The sequence below is a fragment of the Venturia canescens genome, chromosome 8 (genome assembly GCF_019457755.1).
Source record: "Venturia canescens isolate UGA chromosome 8, ASM1945775v1, whole genome shotgun sequence".
Taxonomy (NCBI): Eukaryota; Metazoa; Arthropoda; class Insecta; order Hymenoptera; family Ichneumonidae; genus Venturia; species Venturia canescens.
In genome coordinates, this window is record NC_057428.1 from 22064243 (window position 1) to 22082787 (window position 18545).

General features: G+C 39.1%; 1 protein-coding gene and 1 long non-coding RNA gene across 5 annotated transcripts; one reads left to right on the forward strand and one right to left on the reverse strand.

Moving 5' to 3' along the window:
- Positions 1–747: 747 nt before the first annotated feature.
- On the reverse strand, positions 748–10556 carry LOC122414750 (uncharacterized). Its single transcript, XR_006261809.1, has 2 exons — positions 10393–10556; positions 748–1349 (listed from the first exon to the last, which is right to left on the reverse strand). It is a non-coding gene; the product is annotated as an uncharacterized lncRNA (long non-coding RNA).
- Positions 3030–18443, forward strand: LOC122414730 (high affinity cAMP-specific and IBMX-insensitive 3',5'-cyclic phosphodiesterase 8-like). 4 transcript variants are annotated; one of them, XM_043426282.1, is made up of 19 exons: positions 3030–4201; positions 4404–4508; positions 9690–9796; positions 13520–13579; positions 13688–13878; positions 13977–14036; positions 14132–14198; positions 14346–14513; positions 14650–14864; positions 14981–15138; positions 15222–15358; positions 15491–15598; positions 15712–15917; positions 16061–16339; positions 16439–16706; positions 17407–17568; positions 17715–17844; positions 17966–18033; positions 18117–18443. In XM_043426282.1, the coding sequence occupies exons 1-19, from the start codon at positions 4021–4023 to the stop codon at positions 18192–18194; spliced, it is 2748 nt and encodes a 915-aa protein (XP_043282217.1). In that variant the 5' UTR covers positions 3030–4020; the 3' UTR covers positions 18195–18443. The 4 variants fall into 4 exon arrangements, with proteins under 4 accessions (XP_043282217.1, XP_043282218.1, XP_043282219.1 ...); XM_043426284.1 differs by lacking the exons at positions 3030–4201; positions 4404–4508 and adding exons at positions 5753–6435; positions 6626–7153; XM_043426283.1 differs by lacking the exon at positions 4404–4508 and having other exon boundaries at positions 3037–4201.
- Positions 18444–18545: the final 102 nt, after the last annotated feature.

Consider the following 18545-nt stretch of genomic DNA (forward strand, 5'->3'; position numbering starts at 1 on the left):
CGACTGTACGCATTGATCTCGACGAGACTCTGATCGGCGGCAATGGCATTGAGAATCGGTCCCCAATCCTCGAGATTAACGCGATCGCAACAAAATTTCAATCGGTTTTTCGTCAATTGCGATTGAATCGTTGACAGCGGAGAAAGACCTCTTTGACAGCATAGAATTTCGTAATTTTTGCCAAATTCGATGGTGCGAATGGCCGCTTGCTTACTTTTTCCCATAATTCTCGAATTTGGGTGAAAAATGATCGATGCATTAATCGAGAAATAGCGGTGGTGGTGGTGGGTGAAAAAAGACGGATAAAAAAAGCAGCCATGAGACTAGTTGCAGATCGCGGTGGCGGTGGGAGTGGTGGTGCGAAAAAACAAAATACGCGCGATCGAGGAAGAAGAGAGAGAGAGGAGAGAGCGAGCGAGCGAGCAGCGCAGCAGCGAGCGAGTTGTTTGAAAAATCATTGACGACTCCGTTCAAGCTGCTACTCAAATTTTTAGTTACATTTCACGTCGCTGTTGTTGCTGCTGCTCCTACTACTACTACGGCTAAACGTCGTCCTAATACTAACGAAAATAATCGTCAGATAATCAGAGGTTCATCGGCGAATCCGTGGAAAAACTTGATTTTTTTGGAGAATGGATCCTGACGAACGAGCTACTTTGAATTACGATTGCAATTATAATCTTTTTTTGGCTAAACGATTGATCAAGGACGTTAGAAAGAGTCAAGGTAAAGAATAAAGAATTCTCATTTGCGTCCAAAAATAATTTATTTCCAAGAAAAAGTTGTTCATGATGTAGCCTGATGAAGTATACAATAATCTTTGCTTCAATGATTCAAGTAAATTATTAAAGCGATTGGTTGGTATAAGCTTGAAAAAAAATAGTCAAGATTGACACGATGTTCAACAGAACGCAACAGTGCCATCGAATGGCTGCGTTATTTAATGGGAGCAAATAAGTCAATCGGAGAGATGCAATTGAGAAACGATTTTCTTCATTATTTGGTACAAAATCTACAAGAGGGTAGCCTCAGGCCACCCTTCGACGTTCCTCCATTGAGCGGAGGGCCTCTCGCTAATATAGCTCATCTGATTGTTCGTTTTTTCAACCAGAATCATGGTAGGATTCTTTCAACACATATTTGACAATAAAACTCTGATAATTTCAATATGTAGCCAAGCAGGAACGATTATACGATGAATTTGGGTGAAAATCTTTCGGACGAGTCCTCATCATCGATCGAGGATCATGACGAAAAACCAATGCTCATGGATTTGTCACCCGATGGTGGAGAATTTTTGGCTCAGCAGCCAATTCCTCGGGAGGGATCCTTTTGTTATCTCGCTATCACTGCAAAGAAAAAAACCAAGTAACGTCTCATCGAAGAGTCATTTTTTTAACACTTTCATCATAATTTGTATACGTTTTTTTTGACGTTGTGTTTTTTAACACTTGGTTGAATTTAAATAAATTGGTCATTTTTGCCAAGACATGCAGTCTGGAACGCGTTGTTATGTACATTAAATGCAATGTTCAGCCATATAAATTTGGATACGTGTGCATACGCGTGAACAACCAGACAGCGTTGTAGGGTGTTTCGCGAAATAACGAGCCATTGTTAAGCTATTCCTCATACATCGATAAGCAGACTCTTGGTTCAATAATTTATCAGCTACGCAAACCTGGAAAGAAGCTAAGGCATTTATGCGGGTGAAACAAAGTCGTTGATACAATCCCACCCTGCCTAGCTACGACCATCGCGTACTTATAGACTCGTTGTACCTACATTGCTGGTTTTGTACCATGCCATTTGTCGATCTGTCTATCTACTATATAAATATATTCAGGCTAAAGACTCGTTACGAACAAACTCTGATTATGTCGGTATGAAAATTGTAGAAACAAACATTGGTTCCAGAACTTTTTGTCGTCCGGGTTAATATACGATGATCAAAGAGGTGTTTCACGTTAAATTGCTCTTATCTCAATTGGATGAAACTTTTGAAGAAGCTAGAGGATCTTTGGGTTGAAATGCGGTTATGAGAGTAGCGAATTTAACATTATTGAAAAATGTTTTTTCCTTGAAATTACCGAGAGTTGCATACGAATTTCACCACTCTTGTGAAAACTAGATTCGCATGCATCATTATTGTGCGATTCGATTCGATCGCGGAGTAAGTCCACGACAGGCCGGCTGTCACGAGCAGTTCTTAATTTCATATGTGTATACATTGTCAATTCAACGAGGGTATATTGCACCGCACCTGAATTCAATTATAACATTCCCAAGGATGCCTCGTTGAATTTTACATAAGATGTAACTTCGCAAAACTCATTATATTCCAGCCTTGATTCAATTTTTTTCTAAAAAGATTGCCCATGTCCTAAAAAACGTGTTTAAAAATTTGTTTAAACGTTCGCTCCTTATTATAGCTCTCGTAACTATAATATAATCTTTTGAAAATCATAAAAAAATTGTGTTTTTTTCGAAACGGATTCGATCACCCGGGTCATAAACTTATGTTCGGTGTTCCTGGAATAACCGTTGCGAGATCAATTCGTTTTGACACGAAGAGAAAAGGTGGACGCCGTTGGGATTTTGAAATGCGAGTCTTTCGTACCCAGCAAGGAAGTGTGATATGGTAATAGGAGCCGAGACGACCTTATCGAAAGCGATTTAGTATTCGTTAATCGTATGATTGCGCGATACACCTAGGTACGTGAAAATTTGCGTGCGATTCGAAATAATCATTTTTCAGTGTATGCGTAGTTCCACAATACCCGGCTGATGTGTATCACAAAGCGTGTGTGCTACGTAACGCCAACGCTGCTTGGCTTTTCATTAGCAACTAGTGCCTTCGCCAACTCTTACTCCGGGATCATGTCGTTGAGTTCTCTCCAAGTGCGGAGTTCAAAGTAGCCTCGAAGTAAACTTTTTGACTAAAAGAAAATTGCGCATTCTCTAGCGGATTTTGTGACCAACTTTCCGGTCGTTTTTGTACTAAAGTTGACTATACTCATTTGTGGTCGGACTGAGTCGGACGTTGGGCATTCGCGTCGGTCGTTCCGACCAACAAATCGTAGTGGAAACTCGAGAATTCCGAATCTGACCACGAACAACGGGTCTACTTTTATATAGAAGCGACCAGTTCAATTCCGACCACAAAAAACTGGTCACAAAATCCGCTAGCGTTGACCGAGTAATTGCGTAAGAGTCTTGTTGATAAACACTTGTATATCGTAATGGAATTGATTCTAAACAACAATCATCGTTACCGAATGAAAGGTTTAAATAAACTGAAAAAGTTGACTTTGGAATCCGAAGAGTTTCGTAAAGAAAAATTCATCAACAGCCTCGGTTGAAAATTGCTCAAATTTGCAGACAATGATAAAACAAATTGAAAGCTCGTCATGGAAAATGTGCTTTTTCATACGTTACTCTGACTTTAAATGATAGAGTAAAAATGCACGGTTGAGTGGAAAGTGAAAAATGTAGTTTAAAAAGTGACCTCTTGAATCCGAGAAACGACGGTTCATTACGACCTAAAAATACTCGTATATGATAGGCACAAATGTTCGACGAGTGCACTATGGTGCAATGTTTCTCACAACGCTTAGTATACATATCGGAGATTCTACGATTAAACTCAGAGTTATAAATATTTGCTATTACACAAGAGTACATATCTTATTAGTACACACTAAATATGCGAATGTTAAACGATCGCATTGATAAAGTGCCTGATAGCAGACGACATTACTCGCTAAATGTGATAATAGTTGAGGTGCGAAAAAAAGATATTGCGAGTTTGACAATTCGTTGAATGTTTAAAAATGCTAATTCAATGCTATAAAGAAAATATTTATAATTGGAGATCGTTAATAATGAGTTTCGAATGAACGTAAAAATTCAAATAATTCAACTCTGCGAAAAAAAATTGATCGGAGTCTCCTTCGTGCGTGCGCGAACGTCAACTAATTTTCGTTCGAATTCGATGAATAAGTCGGGAATTGTAAATAAATGTTCGATGGAGAAAGCTCGTTTAAAGGTGATGGAAAAATTTGGGCAAAACAGTGCCTGGATGATATATTTATTCTGAATGAAAGGAAAATGGGCTGTTCGCCGAGCGCGATTTATGCGTACATGAAAAACGCTAAGAGACTCGATGACGGAAAAACCGACGAGTCTCTCGTCAACAGTGGTGAGATTTAATACATCTTCAAAATAATCAATAATTTTAACCTCATTCGTATTCTCGTTCATGACAGATCAATGAGAGTCACGATTAGTATGATTAGTCGCAAATTTATCGTCATATATAACGCTATAATTGAGGAAAGTCAGATTTTTCTGTCTCATCTTACTTTTTATCACCCACTTCGTCATTTTGGGCTTATTTACAGATTTGTCGGACGATTTAAATGGATTATTGAACATAACGAGTGATACGTCACGGGAATATTATAATTTTTTTCCTCCAATTCAATCGGATCCTTCTCCTCTTTTCGGTCAGTTCCTATTATTACATATAAGCGATATGATATAAACTTGACTCATGCGCGTGAATTATTCAGTACTCTGATTTATAAAATCCAACAGCTGTCAATAGATTTTTTTGACAAGCTGGTGGATGAAGGAGATCGAGGAGGCTGGAATATTGAAGAATCTCTCATTTTATGCTCACATTTTTCAATATTAATACGAGACAACACTCGCATCGTTGTAGCGCGTGCAGAAATAAACTTTAATGGTTCGTACAGACAATTTTTGTAACACACCCGATTAGCTCAAGGCGATTAATGACCAAGAATATTACCATAAAAATAGTTGAAGATTTTCAATTGATTTTCATTGAATATGCGTATTCGTATGATCAGTGTAACATGATTATTTTTCGTGATAGATTTCACTCGGGCATACGCGATCACTTTTTTTCGAATGTCGCCGCGTCGCTCAATGATTGATCAATTATAAGTGGTCTACTTATACACGCGCGTATATCCACATCTATAAAACGATATTTACGTCAATCACTTAGAGGTTGATCAACTCGAGCGAGCGTCGCACTCTCGTGCGTATTGCTCACGTAGTCATCAATGAAGAAAAAAAACCAGTGCTATATATTCGTAATTAAACGTTGAGTGCATTCTATTCCAAGACATTATCATTGTAATATTATCCCTTTTAATTACCATTTCATATAATATGATGCGACGCGCTCGTATATATAAGTATAACCACGCTCCTTGTCATTAGATAATTCACTTATTTTATCTGAAATATTTTTTGAAACGTTTGATCAATTACTCATTCATAGAATCATAATTAGAGAATTTAGTAGATTTTTCAACTCATTCGTTTCGATGGTTCTTAAAAAAAGAATCGATCATTTGTTACCGCAGTTTATTCGTTGGGTGATGCGTATTGCTGCATGGTAGTTTAACGATTTGGCATTATTATGAGAAAATTCATTGAAATTCTTTGTTTTTAAGGATAATTATATTTTTATTGGAGAAAGGGATTAACCTATTAATAAAAATAGAAATAGAAAAAAATGACAACGTTTTAAAATTAACGAGATATCGTTGCAACTAGCGAGATCGCGGGAACGATTTAATCAAATTGAGCCGACGGCAATCACGAGCTCGCCTGCTCGGCGTTCGCTCTCCACTCCTGTGAGTATACACGATTAAGTGTACACGAGCACCGGCAAAATAAACTCACATCGGTCTTCCGGCTCAGTCGTTGTTAAACCGCTGACGATGGTCCATCTTGGATCTGTCGTGTCTTTCATATAGCTTATTACGATATAAATATAAAAATCGTTTCTGAATCGGATTATTGCTTTTTGAGGCTCGTCAAAAATTCGTGGCGATTAAATTCGAAGATTAATGAGCGAGCGCTTGCGGTGAATCGAGTGATTAGTAATTACGATTTGTGGTGCGAATCTGTGAATTATCGTGAATAAAACTCGAGCGAACTTGGCTCAAGGATAAACACCAAATGCGGAACAATAGTCGAAGAGTGATCGAAATTGAACGCGATCGAAGAACTGTGAGAGATACAAATTTTCACAACTGAAACATACCTCAAAGATTCCAGGAAATTTATTTTCCCTGCTATTCGTACGGTTTATTTCCCAGAAAATCTTAATCGTCACTCTTCGATGATCGAAAACAGAACTCCGAGCACGCATATAAGCCATTTATAGATCGATGCAAAATAATCGATGCGTCGATCGTGTGGCAAGATTGAATATATGCACGTGGCGAGTACCGAGAAATTCAAACGTATTCACTTTTTTCTAACAATTTCATATTATATTATTATCAGCAACGGAATAATAATTCATCGATTTTGCAAGTTTTTATTTCCCTTCAAAGTTGTATCATCGTCTCATAGTTTTTCTATGACTAGCGGAACAACGTTATTTCGGTAAATTTCCGCGAGGGTATATCACAACTGCAATTAATTGATTACGAAGAGATTAGAGATCGTAAAGTTTTCGATGTCAATTTCTCCAAGTGCGGATCTTTTATTGACGAAAACAGTCACAATCTCTTAATCCTCATAATTACTCCTATAAAAGTCTTTGGTGTATCGTCTCATGACAAAAAAATATCAGGGTCAGAACGAGTCATCGAATATCGAATCATTACTACTAAGTGAGTACGATGAATGAGGCACTGTCGAGTCGAACAACGTCGTTTGAGGTCAATGAAACCCCCGTATTGGAGAAAAAGTGATTCTTCATCTTCCATGAATCGACCAATCGTCATTGGCGCGACAATTTCGTGTATGAACGTCGGAGTAAACATAAATATATTTTCAAAATTTCGTATGAAAAATCACGCAAAGATCTATGCGGTTGGTTCGACGAGCTTTTTCGAGTTTTAATGAACAGTAATGGGCAAACTCGCATGGTAAACGCCTTCTGACATTCGTCGTGAGCCAGTGGATTCGCGGGGGAGAAAATAAAAAAAATATATATATTCGAAAATTGAAGAAGAAAATACGATTGGAGTAGCACATTCCGTGTTAGATGATTATAAAATCGTGGCGGATATCCACATGTCATCGCCTCTGGGCAAATTTTATCTTCCAGACGAAGATCAGGTTGCAGCTGACAGCTCCCCGGAAGACGTTCAAAATGGTATTTCACACATTTTTATTGAAAATCATCGTACTAATCGGTAGAATTTTGCTGAGATTATATTCATATTTCAGCCAAGTTGATGGAATATTTAAAAAATTGAACTCTTCGCATTGCATAAAAAAAATGAAAAATTGTGAATGAGCCGTCCGTTTCAACGTGACGGGAAAATCGTCAATATTTAATGCATAAACGAAGCCACATTGGCCCAAGAGTTTTATATAGATCAGTCATTATTATCAGAAAGTTTTTCATTTAACTTCCATTACCTGGGCGACGATTTGCGTCATCGACATTAATCTCTGCGCGCTATATAGCTCGCGCCTCTTCGTTACCAAAATTATATATCTAGTACGCGGTTTATCACCAACACTCGAACACTTTGTCATCACGCTCAGGCTCGAGATATCTCTGCACCGAAGCAGCTGACCGTGAATATGTATTTCACAGCTCTCATCTATTAAATATTTCATTTTCTATGGTATTAATCTCTATGCGGAGTGGTTCGCGATCGGAATTGAGCGAGAAAGACTGATATTAATGAAAACTCACAATATTTGTAAGCCCATTTTAAAAATAGCTCCTCTTCGAATCAGCAGGTGGAGTAATAAGGTTTATCTTTGGCCAGAGCTCGTTCGAGCGAAGCGAAATCGCATAATTTTAATAGCGAAAACATCACACGAAATAATAATTTATTCGTGTCGGAGCTTTCACTGAAAAATACGTAACTTTTGACTGTTCGTAACGTGAAACGTGTCCGATAGTCCGATACGTAAAAATAAGAGGCGATCAATTGATTCAGAAAATATAGTCGCGAGGAGTAGTCACGAAATATTTGTTGCCAAATACGTCCAGGCGAATGAATGTTTCTTTTCGTTTTTTTTTCCCCCCCGTTCGTCTTACCGAACGCGCATACTTTCTACACATGTGCGTGGCGAAATCGTCGCGAATAAAATTTCGTAATAGGTGTCTAGTGCCCCATCTACCTTTCTCAAACAATGTATACGTGTATATGTACCGATGCTCGACTATACCAACTATACATATGCACGTACGCGAGAACTAATTACGACCTTTGTGTCGAGAAAAGGCAGCAAAGACTCGGCTAACGTCTCGACGTTACGTTCTTGAACGAGATTTTTCGACTTGGCCTTCACAATCGCGACTCGACTCTTTATACAGTATACTATATTCATATGGGAGATTCTACGTCGATTCATTTCGATTTATGTATAAACATAAAAAATAAGCAAAGATGTAGAAATTCTGTGTATATAGCTTCGTGGGTTTCGCGCACGGTTTCTCTTGGCCCTGCGGTACCAAACAACGATGCGGTAGTGCAGCGTTGCAAAGTTGAAGCGATGGGATGGGCTCGTAAAAACCCGCCACGGCTTGGGCAGGAATAATAATAAAAAATATTGATAAGTAATTAAAATTGAAGATTGATCTGCGTTTTTATCCAAGTGATTTGATCAGATTCGATCATCCTCGAGTGTTTGCCTTCGATTCATTACCGAGACATCAAACCGATTGGTTCCTGCTCCTCTTCGGCATTTACAGATTTTATTTTATTGTTCATCGTTCAGCGGAACGTGTCGATTCGCAAAAAGTTACTTTTTAATAAACTTGAAAATGAATTGCCGCGATGATTCAGCACGAAATGACCAATGTACGATAACGTGATATATATATACGTGCTGGTACTCCAAATAACTGCGGCCAGGTCGTAAGAAAGTTATGCCTGAGGCAGTCAAACACACAAGGTGGAATTGTACTGCTTCAACGATTGTCGCGCAGAAGCCCTCTCGCTTCAAAGTTTCCTTCGACTTTCGTCTCGCCTCTCTTTTCATTTTTCTCTATCTTCAAGGTACCTCGTAGAAAGCAGCTTACCTCTTTCGAATACATTGCGAAGGGTTAGAGAGAAGTACAATACGAGTGATATCGTCTTCTCATTATGTGCCAAATTCGTGTGCAACCTCATTTTTCAATTCGGATGAATTTTTAGTAACAAGGTTAGTTGGGTAAATAACATTTGTACGTCGAAAGTGCAAATTTTTCGTCCATCAATTTTGACAAAAATTTTTAACTCGTATGTGACTCTTTGATCATCACAATTCACATTGAAATTGTTCCCTCATGCGCACAAAGGTAAAAGCCAATTGCGTCTCCCATCCCGTGTTTCAATAATTTGCAACTGCAGATCCAACAACTTTAATGACGTTTCATTACATAAAAGTGGTCCGGCTATGGAAAATTAGAATGAGCACGATTCGTTAATTATCTCGGCAGTATCGGCAATTAAAATTGAGTTGTGAGCGAGGGTTGTAAAAACAACGAGTGCTTTTGTCCATCCTCCCAGATCGTCGAATCGACTTCATTTCGATGAAATCGTATTCCAAACGTTCGCGTGTTCATGAACATTTACGTATGTGATTAACAATCGCTCCGCATCATCAATATACGAACGCGTGTGTTAAAAAATGGTGCGATTGTAGCAAACCGCGCCGATTAGTGATCGTCGTCGTTTTTGTTTCAGGCAATGGCGATGCACCGGGAATGCAAGAGCTCGATTTTTGGAAAGAGAAATCGCTGGTCGGGGATTTCATGTTCCCTCCTGAAGAAGATATGGAGTACTCGACCGCCGTAAGTGTTGAAACATTAACAGCGTTCAATGAATTTCGATTATAACTGGGTCGTCTTGACAAAAATAATGTCACTCCAAGTACATCTTCGTTCAATAATTCCTAATAAAAGTGTGCGCTTGTGACGTTGTTCGTGACGTATTGATAACGAAAGAGCGGTTTCACTGATCCAGCGCACGAAGGGAACCTGAGTCACGTTCCTCGCCGCCGTTCTCGATAAGAAATAAATGTAATACCTTATCTTAAACACGTACATGTGCAGTGTACATTCATGTATTGTTTTTGTCGTTGGTCTCTTCGGACGTAAACTTCAATAGTGTGCGCGAAGAAAGGTGTGTTTAGAACGTACCGAAAAAACCAAATAAGAATAAAGTGAGAAATTCTTCGGCAATAATAATCCTTGAATCATGATCAAAAGTCGATTTTTGTCTAAAAATGTCGATAGGTATTCTTCCAAGGTATATAAAATAATTAAGAGGAATATTAAAAAGGAGAGCGGGTGAGATAATCTGCTCCGAGAGTGAAAAATGAGTAGCGAGAAACCAAAAAAAAAAAAAATTTATAAATTAATAATTTTTTCCTCACCCATATACTTACTCGCTGCTTTCATTCGGACAGACAATTTGAAAAGCGCGTTCGAATAAAAGTTATTATCTTGCGGTGATAGCTTTGTTTTTTGTTTTTGAAAAATATCAGCAGAGTCCATGGAGGATAAAAATTGGATGGATTTTGCTCGCAAGGCTACTGTTTCTCTTGGATGGTCGCGAGTCTTACTGAGAGCACTGAAAAAGTAGTAACGGAGCGAACCCCTCCTCGGAACGGTGGCACATGCGCTGTGGAGCTCGATCACGATTTTTTCTCTGTTTTCAGCCGAGAGTTTGAATGCATAATAAATCGAGGGTTGATCGTCGAGTCGTAACGCAGGGGCAGCGAACACTTTTTGCAACAAACTTTCGTTCCTACAATTAGCCCGCGAGGAAGAGTTGAACTTTCGAGTTTTCTTTCTGTGCCGTTTTTTCCGTTGATTTACCGTACGAGTGACATAAGATAATTACAGGTTGCGAAGCGTATGAACGCGAGGTACAAAAGTTTTTTCATCGCAAGGGTTAAAATAGACAATTTGTAAGGGGCTCGCGCATGCGCGTTGGATTATTACAAATGGAGAATAAAAACGATCATGCGAGTATACGCGAGTACATTGAGCTCGGGACTGGTTTCTCACTTTAATTATTCACGGGAATACGTCGCACGGGATTTGGAGGAAAAAAGCGAGAAAAATGAGCAAATGTTTTTTCTTCTTCGGAGAAGAGAAAAATTGAAGAGAAGGGAGCCTGTGTCTATAGACGATTTTTATATTCAATGGGAATACACCGAGTGTGTGTATAAATTGTTTTATAGGAGAGAGAAACTTGTGCTCACCCTTTTGCTCGAAAGTTCACAGCTCGTCGATTTTACATATAACCAACCAATGAACTAGGAGGGTGCTATTGTAGGGGGGACGAATGAAACGTTTATCCGAGGGTATGGGGAGTGCAATAACCTCCTCGTCATTGTTCCTCTTTTATTTCCCTCCTTTAACGCATTTTCCACGTATGTAAGAAAGATTTATAGATGTTGGAAAAAGTCTATAGACAATCCGAGTGTGCATAGACCGTACACTGAATCCGAGTTCCGGCTGGTCAAAGGGTTGATGAGAATTTAAGCACCTGCGGGTATGACTCTCGTAAATCTGCTTAAAGCTCACTCTTACTATATATGAGCAGCGCGTCGTCCCACCCACCGCGTCATTGGTTATGCTAGGAGCGCTCATGCTCATATATTTTCTTCTCGCTAACAAAGGAAGGGGATGAAAGCAGCCAATACGTAAAACGTATCACGAGTTTTTTCTTTATTTCTCCAACACACTCTTATGGCAGAGACGCAGAGGGAAAACGGTCTTGCGCTCTGGAGACTCGAATCGTCGACCGCGAGAGCATGCGCGATCCGAGAGCACGCTTCTCTCCTCCTTTCCCTTTTTTTCCCGTCCCGTAAGACTGACCCAATGGAAAATCGGCGCTCCGTGTGCCATCGAGCATTCGGGCCATCGATTCTTCGATCGATTCTCTGCTTTCTCAATCTTGCTCCAATGAGACACTACAACCATTATACCTTCGCGGTATCGAATGACCGATTTGCATCAAAGTCCATTTCACATCAGTGCTACCTGAACCTTATTCCTTTTTTTTAGCGATTTTTCATCGAGCTTGCAGGGGGCGAGCATAATCAACGTTGGGCGACCTCGCATATGCGGTTTCGAATCATTCGACTCGTTGTATTCTCCTATAAAAAATAAATATTATTACGTCAAGAGTGCCGTTGCGAGACTAACTAGCAACAAACAATAATCGTAATACCGATAAGATTCGAGGTTTTTTGTAAACGAATAATAAATAATCATTGCAACAGACTCAACGAGACTCTCGATCGTTACATCAGATACAAAATAGTTCGACAGCCCGATTATTCCGGACAGCAGGCAGCATTTTAAAAAGAAAGCCGCTGATAAATAAAGTCCTTCTCGTTATATGTTATTTACGTATATGTTTATATATACTACAAGTATATAAAAATTCTCGGTCGCGTCACAGGGATCTGTTATCGAACGGATAGTTTATTCCCGTATCAAAATCGAGATTGTATCGTTCTTGTAATCTGTCGACGTTCTTGATCTTCGATCAGTATCGCTTCTGTTGCAACTCTGTATCGATTTATCGGGAATTTTCGCAAGTCGCTCGCTCAGTTTTTCCATTAATTAATAATATTGCACGGCAATAACAATAATAATAAAAATATAGAACAGAAATTGTCTGCATTTTGAGAATCGAGTTTAGAAATGTGACGGTGCGGCAAGGATGTCAAGTTGAAGACAAAGAAATATTGTATTTTTCGTGGTTCACCGCGTCCATTGTTGTACATACTAGCAGCGGTCAGCGCGAGCGATCTATTGTCGTCGTATCAATGGTCGGGACAAGCGATACGAGACGTTTGACTCATCGGACCCTATATATTTCGGGCTCGATAAGTAGCGACGATACCAAGTCTCACGAAATTGAAGATGAGAGAGGCTCCTGGTCCTCGCGATTATCTCATATTTTTTGTGGCCGTTTGATCGGCCGCAAATGGTTCGTTAGCCGAAATAATATGCAGGTAATGGTGAGACCATCGTTACCAACCACCAACGAATTACCAGACCAAATTTCAAAGGTACCTTCCGAGTCGATTTTCATTTATTCGTCAATAATGAGGAATTATTCACGGTCTTAGTTGACGATGATGATTTTGCGGTGCACGGTTGCTTTTTTTGCGTCGAGAATGTGGCTGCCGATTGCTCTTCGCCAACTTCAGATTTATCTAAAACCTTGTATCGTTGTTTTTTCAAATATATTTATCATCTTCTCGGACATGCTGCTATGAAGTGTTGGTAAATACGTAAGATGTGAGCGCAGGAAAAAAAAGGAGACATGAAAGAATTGGCGTATTCGAGTGTCAATGCGATAAACACGGAGGCTCGTGTAAGGCGCAGGAAGCAATTTGAACTCGAGGACGTGGGTTACAATGATTTCCCAAGATTTAAAAAAACCCTTCGTCATTACACACACGGCGATGATTATTTCTATGAACAACGTTTTTAAACCGAATTTAATTTTTTCACTTTTTTGACTTTTAATATTCTGTCGAATTGCAGAAGGGTCCGCAAGATTTCAATTCAACCCTTTCGATAACCGAAGCATCGCGAGTCGTTAAGGTAATTTACGACGGAGAAAAATCGAATGATTTTTTTTTTCACTTTTCTCCATTGCCCTTGTTTAATCTCACTGGCGAGTGATTGTTTTTTTTTCTATGAACAATTCAGGTCCTCCTAGTTTTTCCACGCGACGATCAACAAGTCGAGGTGCTTGCCACAGCGGCCAGAAAGTTGGGATGGAACGTGACTGTCGCGAAAAATGGGGAAAAAGCAACCGAACATTTTCAGAGCCGATGTCACGATCTAGTGATTATAGATCACCGTGGACAGAGAGGTCCCGAAGGCGACAGTATTTGCAGGTATTTTGAAAAATCCCTTTGCGCATTAAATATTTCATTTCTTCGTCATTCAATTTCAACTTGTCGAATGTATTAATCGATGAACCTTCATTTTCCAGGGCCATAAGAAATACGAATTGCCACCACAGCAGTGTAATATTAGCATTAGTCAAAAAATCGTAAGCATCTCCTTTTGTCTCTAAAAATCATAATTTTAGAATCTTAACTATAACCAAGTCAATAGTTTATTCATTTGTTTTCTTTCTAACGATAGATTTTTCACGGTGAGTGATAAGGATGAACTTGTGACATTGGATCTGCTCAACACGGGCTTCAGCAGGGTTCGTATAAAAAGATAATTATTTCATTCGTGTATATATAGATAGACAAGCATTTTTCAATAACGCCAAGTATTGAGCTAACGATTCGGAGATTCGTGATTTTTAGTCCACGAATAAAGTAGTGTGTCTTGATACTTTCGATGACAGGCGATGATGGAATGTTCGCACGAAGTTATGCTGAGCAATCAACTGGTAGGGATTTACGCGAGTGAGATTGGGCCCCGTATGCAATTGGCAGCGGCTCATGCCTTGTACGTGGCAGTTGACAGATGTCGAGACATGGTCCATGTCACGGATGATCAGCACGTTGTTAAAGTTAGTCGTTTCATCATTTTTTTTGAGTCATTTTTGAAATTAATATACAAATTGTATAGGAACGTTCGTAACGTTCGTTCCTGGGCGTTAATACTTTTCGTACTTCAACTTTTCTTTGGCACTTTTTATTCGGCAGTTCGTGAATAAGGCCAGTGAAAGGTTGCTGGGCTACAAATTCGAAGAGATGCTCGGTAAGAATCTTTCTGAAATAATAACATGCGAAAATTTCGCCGTAATGGATCAGCAGCTGCAACGCGGAAGAGAATTCGAGGGTAACATGAATTGCAGGAGAAAGTTCAACGACACTATTACCATTAATTGCAGAATAGTGCCTTTTTGCGCTGCTGGCGTGTGAGTTTTTTTCCCCATTTTCCTTAAACTTCTCTCCCGCGGCTCGTTCGAATGAGCGCGATATTCGAAACTCTTTGAGACGAAAAATAAAAACTTTCAACTGAATAATGTTGCAGAAAACCATCCCATTATATTTACGTTCACGACACTATGTATCTTCTCGAGAACATGGGAGTCGCTGGAGTAACGCTCGGAGGTCAGCATCCAAGGGGTAGCTTACACTCACTGCGTCGAGGATCATTCGATGTTAAATCGATCGGCAGCGATATCGGAAGTAATTAAAAGATACCAATTCTTTGTTTAATTTAATAAAAACATTAAATTAATACTTGAAATTGTTTTCGCATATTTTTTCAGCTGCAAGAAGATCAAGCTTGCAGAAACTCAACAGTTTACCGCTCGAGGCGCCCATTACGAAGGTCATGACCCTTTTGACGAGCGCAATGAGCGAAATTACCGCGACACATCCGGAAATGGCGATGCAAATTGATAAAGTACGCGAACATTTAATCCTTTTCTATCCGTCTTACATGTTTTTCCATGCAAATTCCAAATTTAAATGTTCGGTATTCGAAAAATGAACTATAGGGATGAAAATACCGTAATATTTTCATCGTTGTTTCAAGGCCATTGAGACTCTGAAGACTACGGAATTGTACAGACCTTATTTGAGGGAAGACACGAAGATCTACAACGATCCCGTCGCATCGGACCTCATCGAAGCCCTTTTATCCGTAAGGAGAATTATGTCAATTCCAAGATAAATAGGACGATCGAATATCTCGAAAATTTCGAATTGATAAAGTTGTTGTACGATTTGTTTGACATCGGATTATGATCGAAACAGAAAAGTTCGCACTACATAAGAGACTCGCGAAGATCGTCGAACGATTCGATCAAGAGCACAGCCTTAAGGATGCTCAACGTATCGTCATCGGCGGCACGGCTTCACTCGAAAAATCCTCAGACACCCAACGCCATTGAGGAATTATTGGATCGCAGTCTTGATTGGGAGTTTGATATTTTTAATTTGGAAGTCCTCTCGGGTAGACGGTAACGTTATACTGCCGATTCAAATATTCATTAATATATTTACTCACCGAGTATTCGGACTAACGAGGAGAGACGAAATTTAAAATCGAACGTTAAAATCGCACTCGATGGACTAAGAACGAAATAAAAATTATTTCAATCAGGCCCCTCGTTCATCTGGGCACGAATCTCATGTGCCTGTACCACGTTCCTGCGAGACTCGGCTGTGACGAGAAGACGCTGCACAATTGGCTCACCGTTATCGAGTACAATTATCATCTCACCAACAGTTATCACAATTCGACCCACGCTGCAGACGTTCTCCAAGCGACTGCAAAATTCATGCAATCCGAGAGACTCAAAATGATGCTCGATCCGTTGGACGAGGTGGCTGCGCTCATCGCTGCCGCTGCCCACGACGTTGATCATCCAGGAAAATCCAGGTCTCTTTATATTTGCTCTTATTCGTAGAATTGGAAAATATGTAATATGACGCGCAAACGAAAAAATTTGATTAAAAAATGTGAAAACATACTTTACAGTCAGTTTCTCTGCAACTCTGACAACAAATTGGCCATACTTTACAACGATCTCTCGGTGCTCGAGTCGCATCACGCAGCTCTTACGTTTAAGCTCACATTGGCCGATGACAATGTAAACATATTCAAGAATCTCGAGAGAGATACGTATAAAATAATGCGAGAGAATGTCATAGACATGATTCTCGCCACCGAAATGACCAAACATTTTGAACATTTGGCAAAGTTCGTCAACGTCTGCAGTAGCCGCGTCAGCGACGCTCAGAACGAGGTAAATTACTCATTTTTTTTTTTTTTTTTAAATATAGATGACTATTCATACTCGATTTTTTATAACTACGAGAGGGATATATTCTCTTCTGTCTAAAAATTCTAACAGTAACCGATTTTCCGCGTTTCTATGTTTTGCAAGTTCAGCATCTCTCTCGAATTGGTATCATAGAACCGGATATAATAAATTCGAAATTTTTCACTTTAAATTCAATTTCAAATGAATTACAACATTTCCTTAAACGCGACTTCGTTCTTCGAGGTTCGCGAACAAAAACTGCCACTTCTCTTGATATTTTCTTCTTCTTTAAATTATTTTTTAAAAGAGTTGTTCTTTTTATCATTGCTTTTTGCAATGTGAACATATCACATTTCGAGTACGTTTTGTCTTTCATGTTCCGTTCCCACAGTATTAAAATATTCGTTGCACGAGTTCGAAAAATGTTAGAAAATTCAAATTGATCGAAAGATCATGAGAAAAATAAAAGAAAAAGTAATTTCGCGATTAACCAGCACAAGTTGTTACTGAAAAATATTATCAATGATTATTCGCGTTGATGAGCTAAATTTGAGAAATTGAATCAGCCGTTGATAGTATCGTAGTTGGCTGATTGCCAAAGTATGTGCTGAATAGCCACACGATCGTAGGTGCTTTCTCGATTCATGCGATGTTTCATTATAACTATGAACAATTGATACAGTACTTTCCTGATGCTCTCGATGTCGCCATTCTGTTACAACCTGAGAACGTAACTCTGGTGAAGATAATGATGATTAAATGTGCCGATGTGTCGAATCCAACGAGGCCATTGCGCTGCTGTGTCGAGTGGGCGAAGCGTATTGCCGAGGAGTATTTCAGCCAGGTGATAATTATAGAAACTAATGAGTTATATTGTGTGGACAAGGTCGGGGAGTTATCCGGAGTAAATATACTGCGTGGCTTTTCAAAACATTACCATATTTTCTTCGCGCGTTAACCGTTTTCATTGCATTTTTCCACAATTTTTAGACCGACGAAGAAAAGAAAAAGAGATTACCCGTCCTCATGCCCATGTTCGACAGAATGACGTGCTCGATACCCAAATCGCAAATTGGTTTTGTCGATTACATCATACACGATATGATCGAAGCATGGGACGGTTGGTTGACACATTTTTTTTTTATAGTTTGATGAAAAAATAGGAAAACGTAGCTCGAAAGGCAACAAATATTTAGAAAAATTGGATAAACTATATATATATATTTTTTTTTCCCGTAAAGCTTTCATCGACATGCCAGAAATGGTGACGCACATGAAACACAATTACGAGAAGTGGAAAGAATATCACGTAAGTCAGAAAAATCAAGGAAATTCGTACGGTGGCTATACAACATTCTTCAAGCTCTTACCAAATTTATTAAATTTTCATAGGAACAAGGGATTTCGACGTTGGGTGACATAGAGAAGTTGCAGACTCAACCAGAACTGAAAGTGCCTCGCTTGCCATGATGAAAAAAATATTGTTGTTGAAACAACGTGAAAAATTGAGGCCAATTTAAATTTAAGTCAATTTTTTCATTTCCCATTTCATAGACTGGATAGTTTGATACTTGATTAAGAATATTGTAATAATAAAAGAAAAAAAAATTAAAAAAAAAAAAAAAAAAATAAACAAGACGAGTGGGTACAATATTAACGGCGGGATAATACCGCGTATGTTCGTTGTACCCTCCGAATAAAAAGGTATTTTTGAACGTATTTTCGAAATGGCTAATTTTTTACGTGCCACGATGGTAATGAGAGTACCCCATCGAGGTGACCGATGATAAATTCGATATGAAGGAGCATTGGTTGAATAAG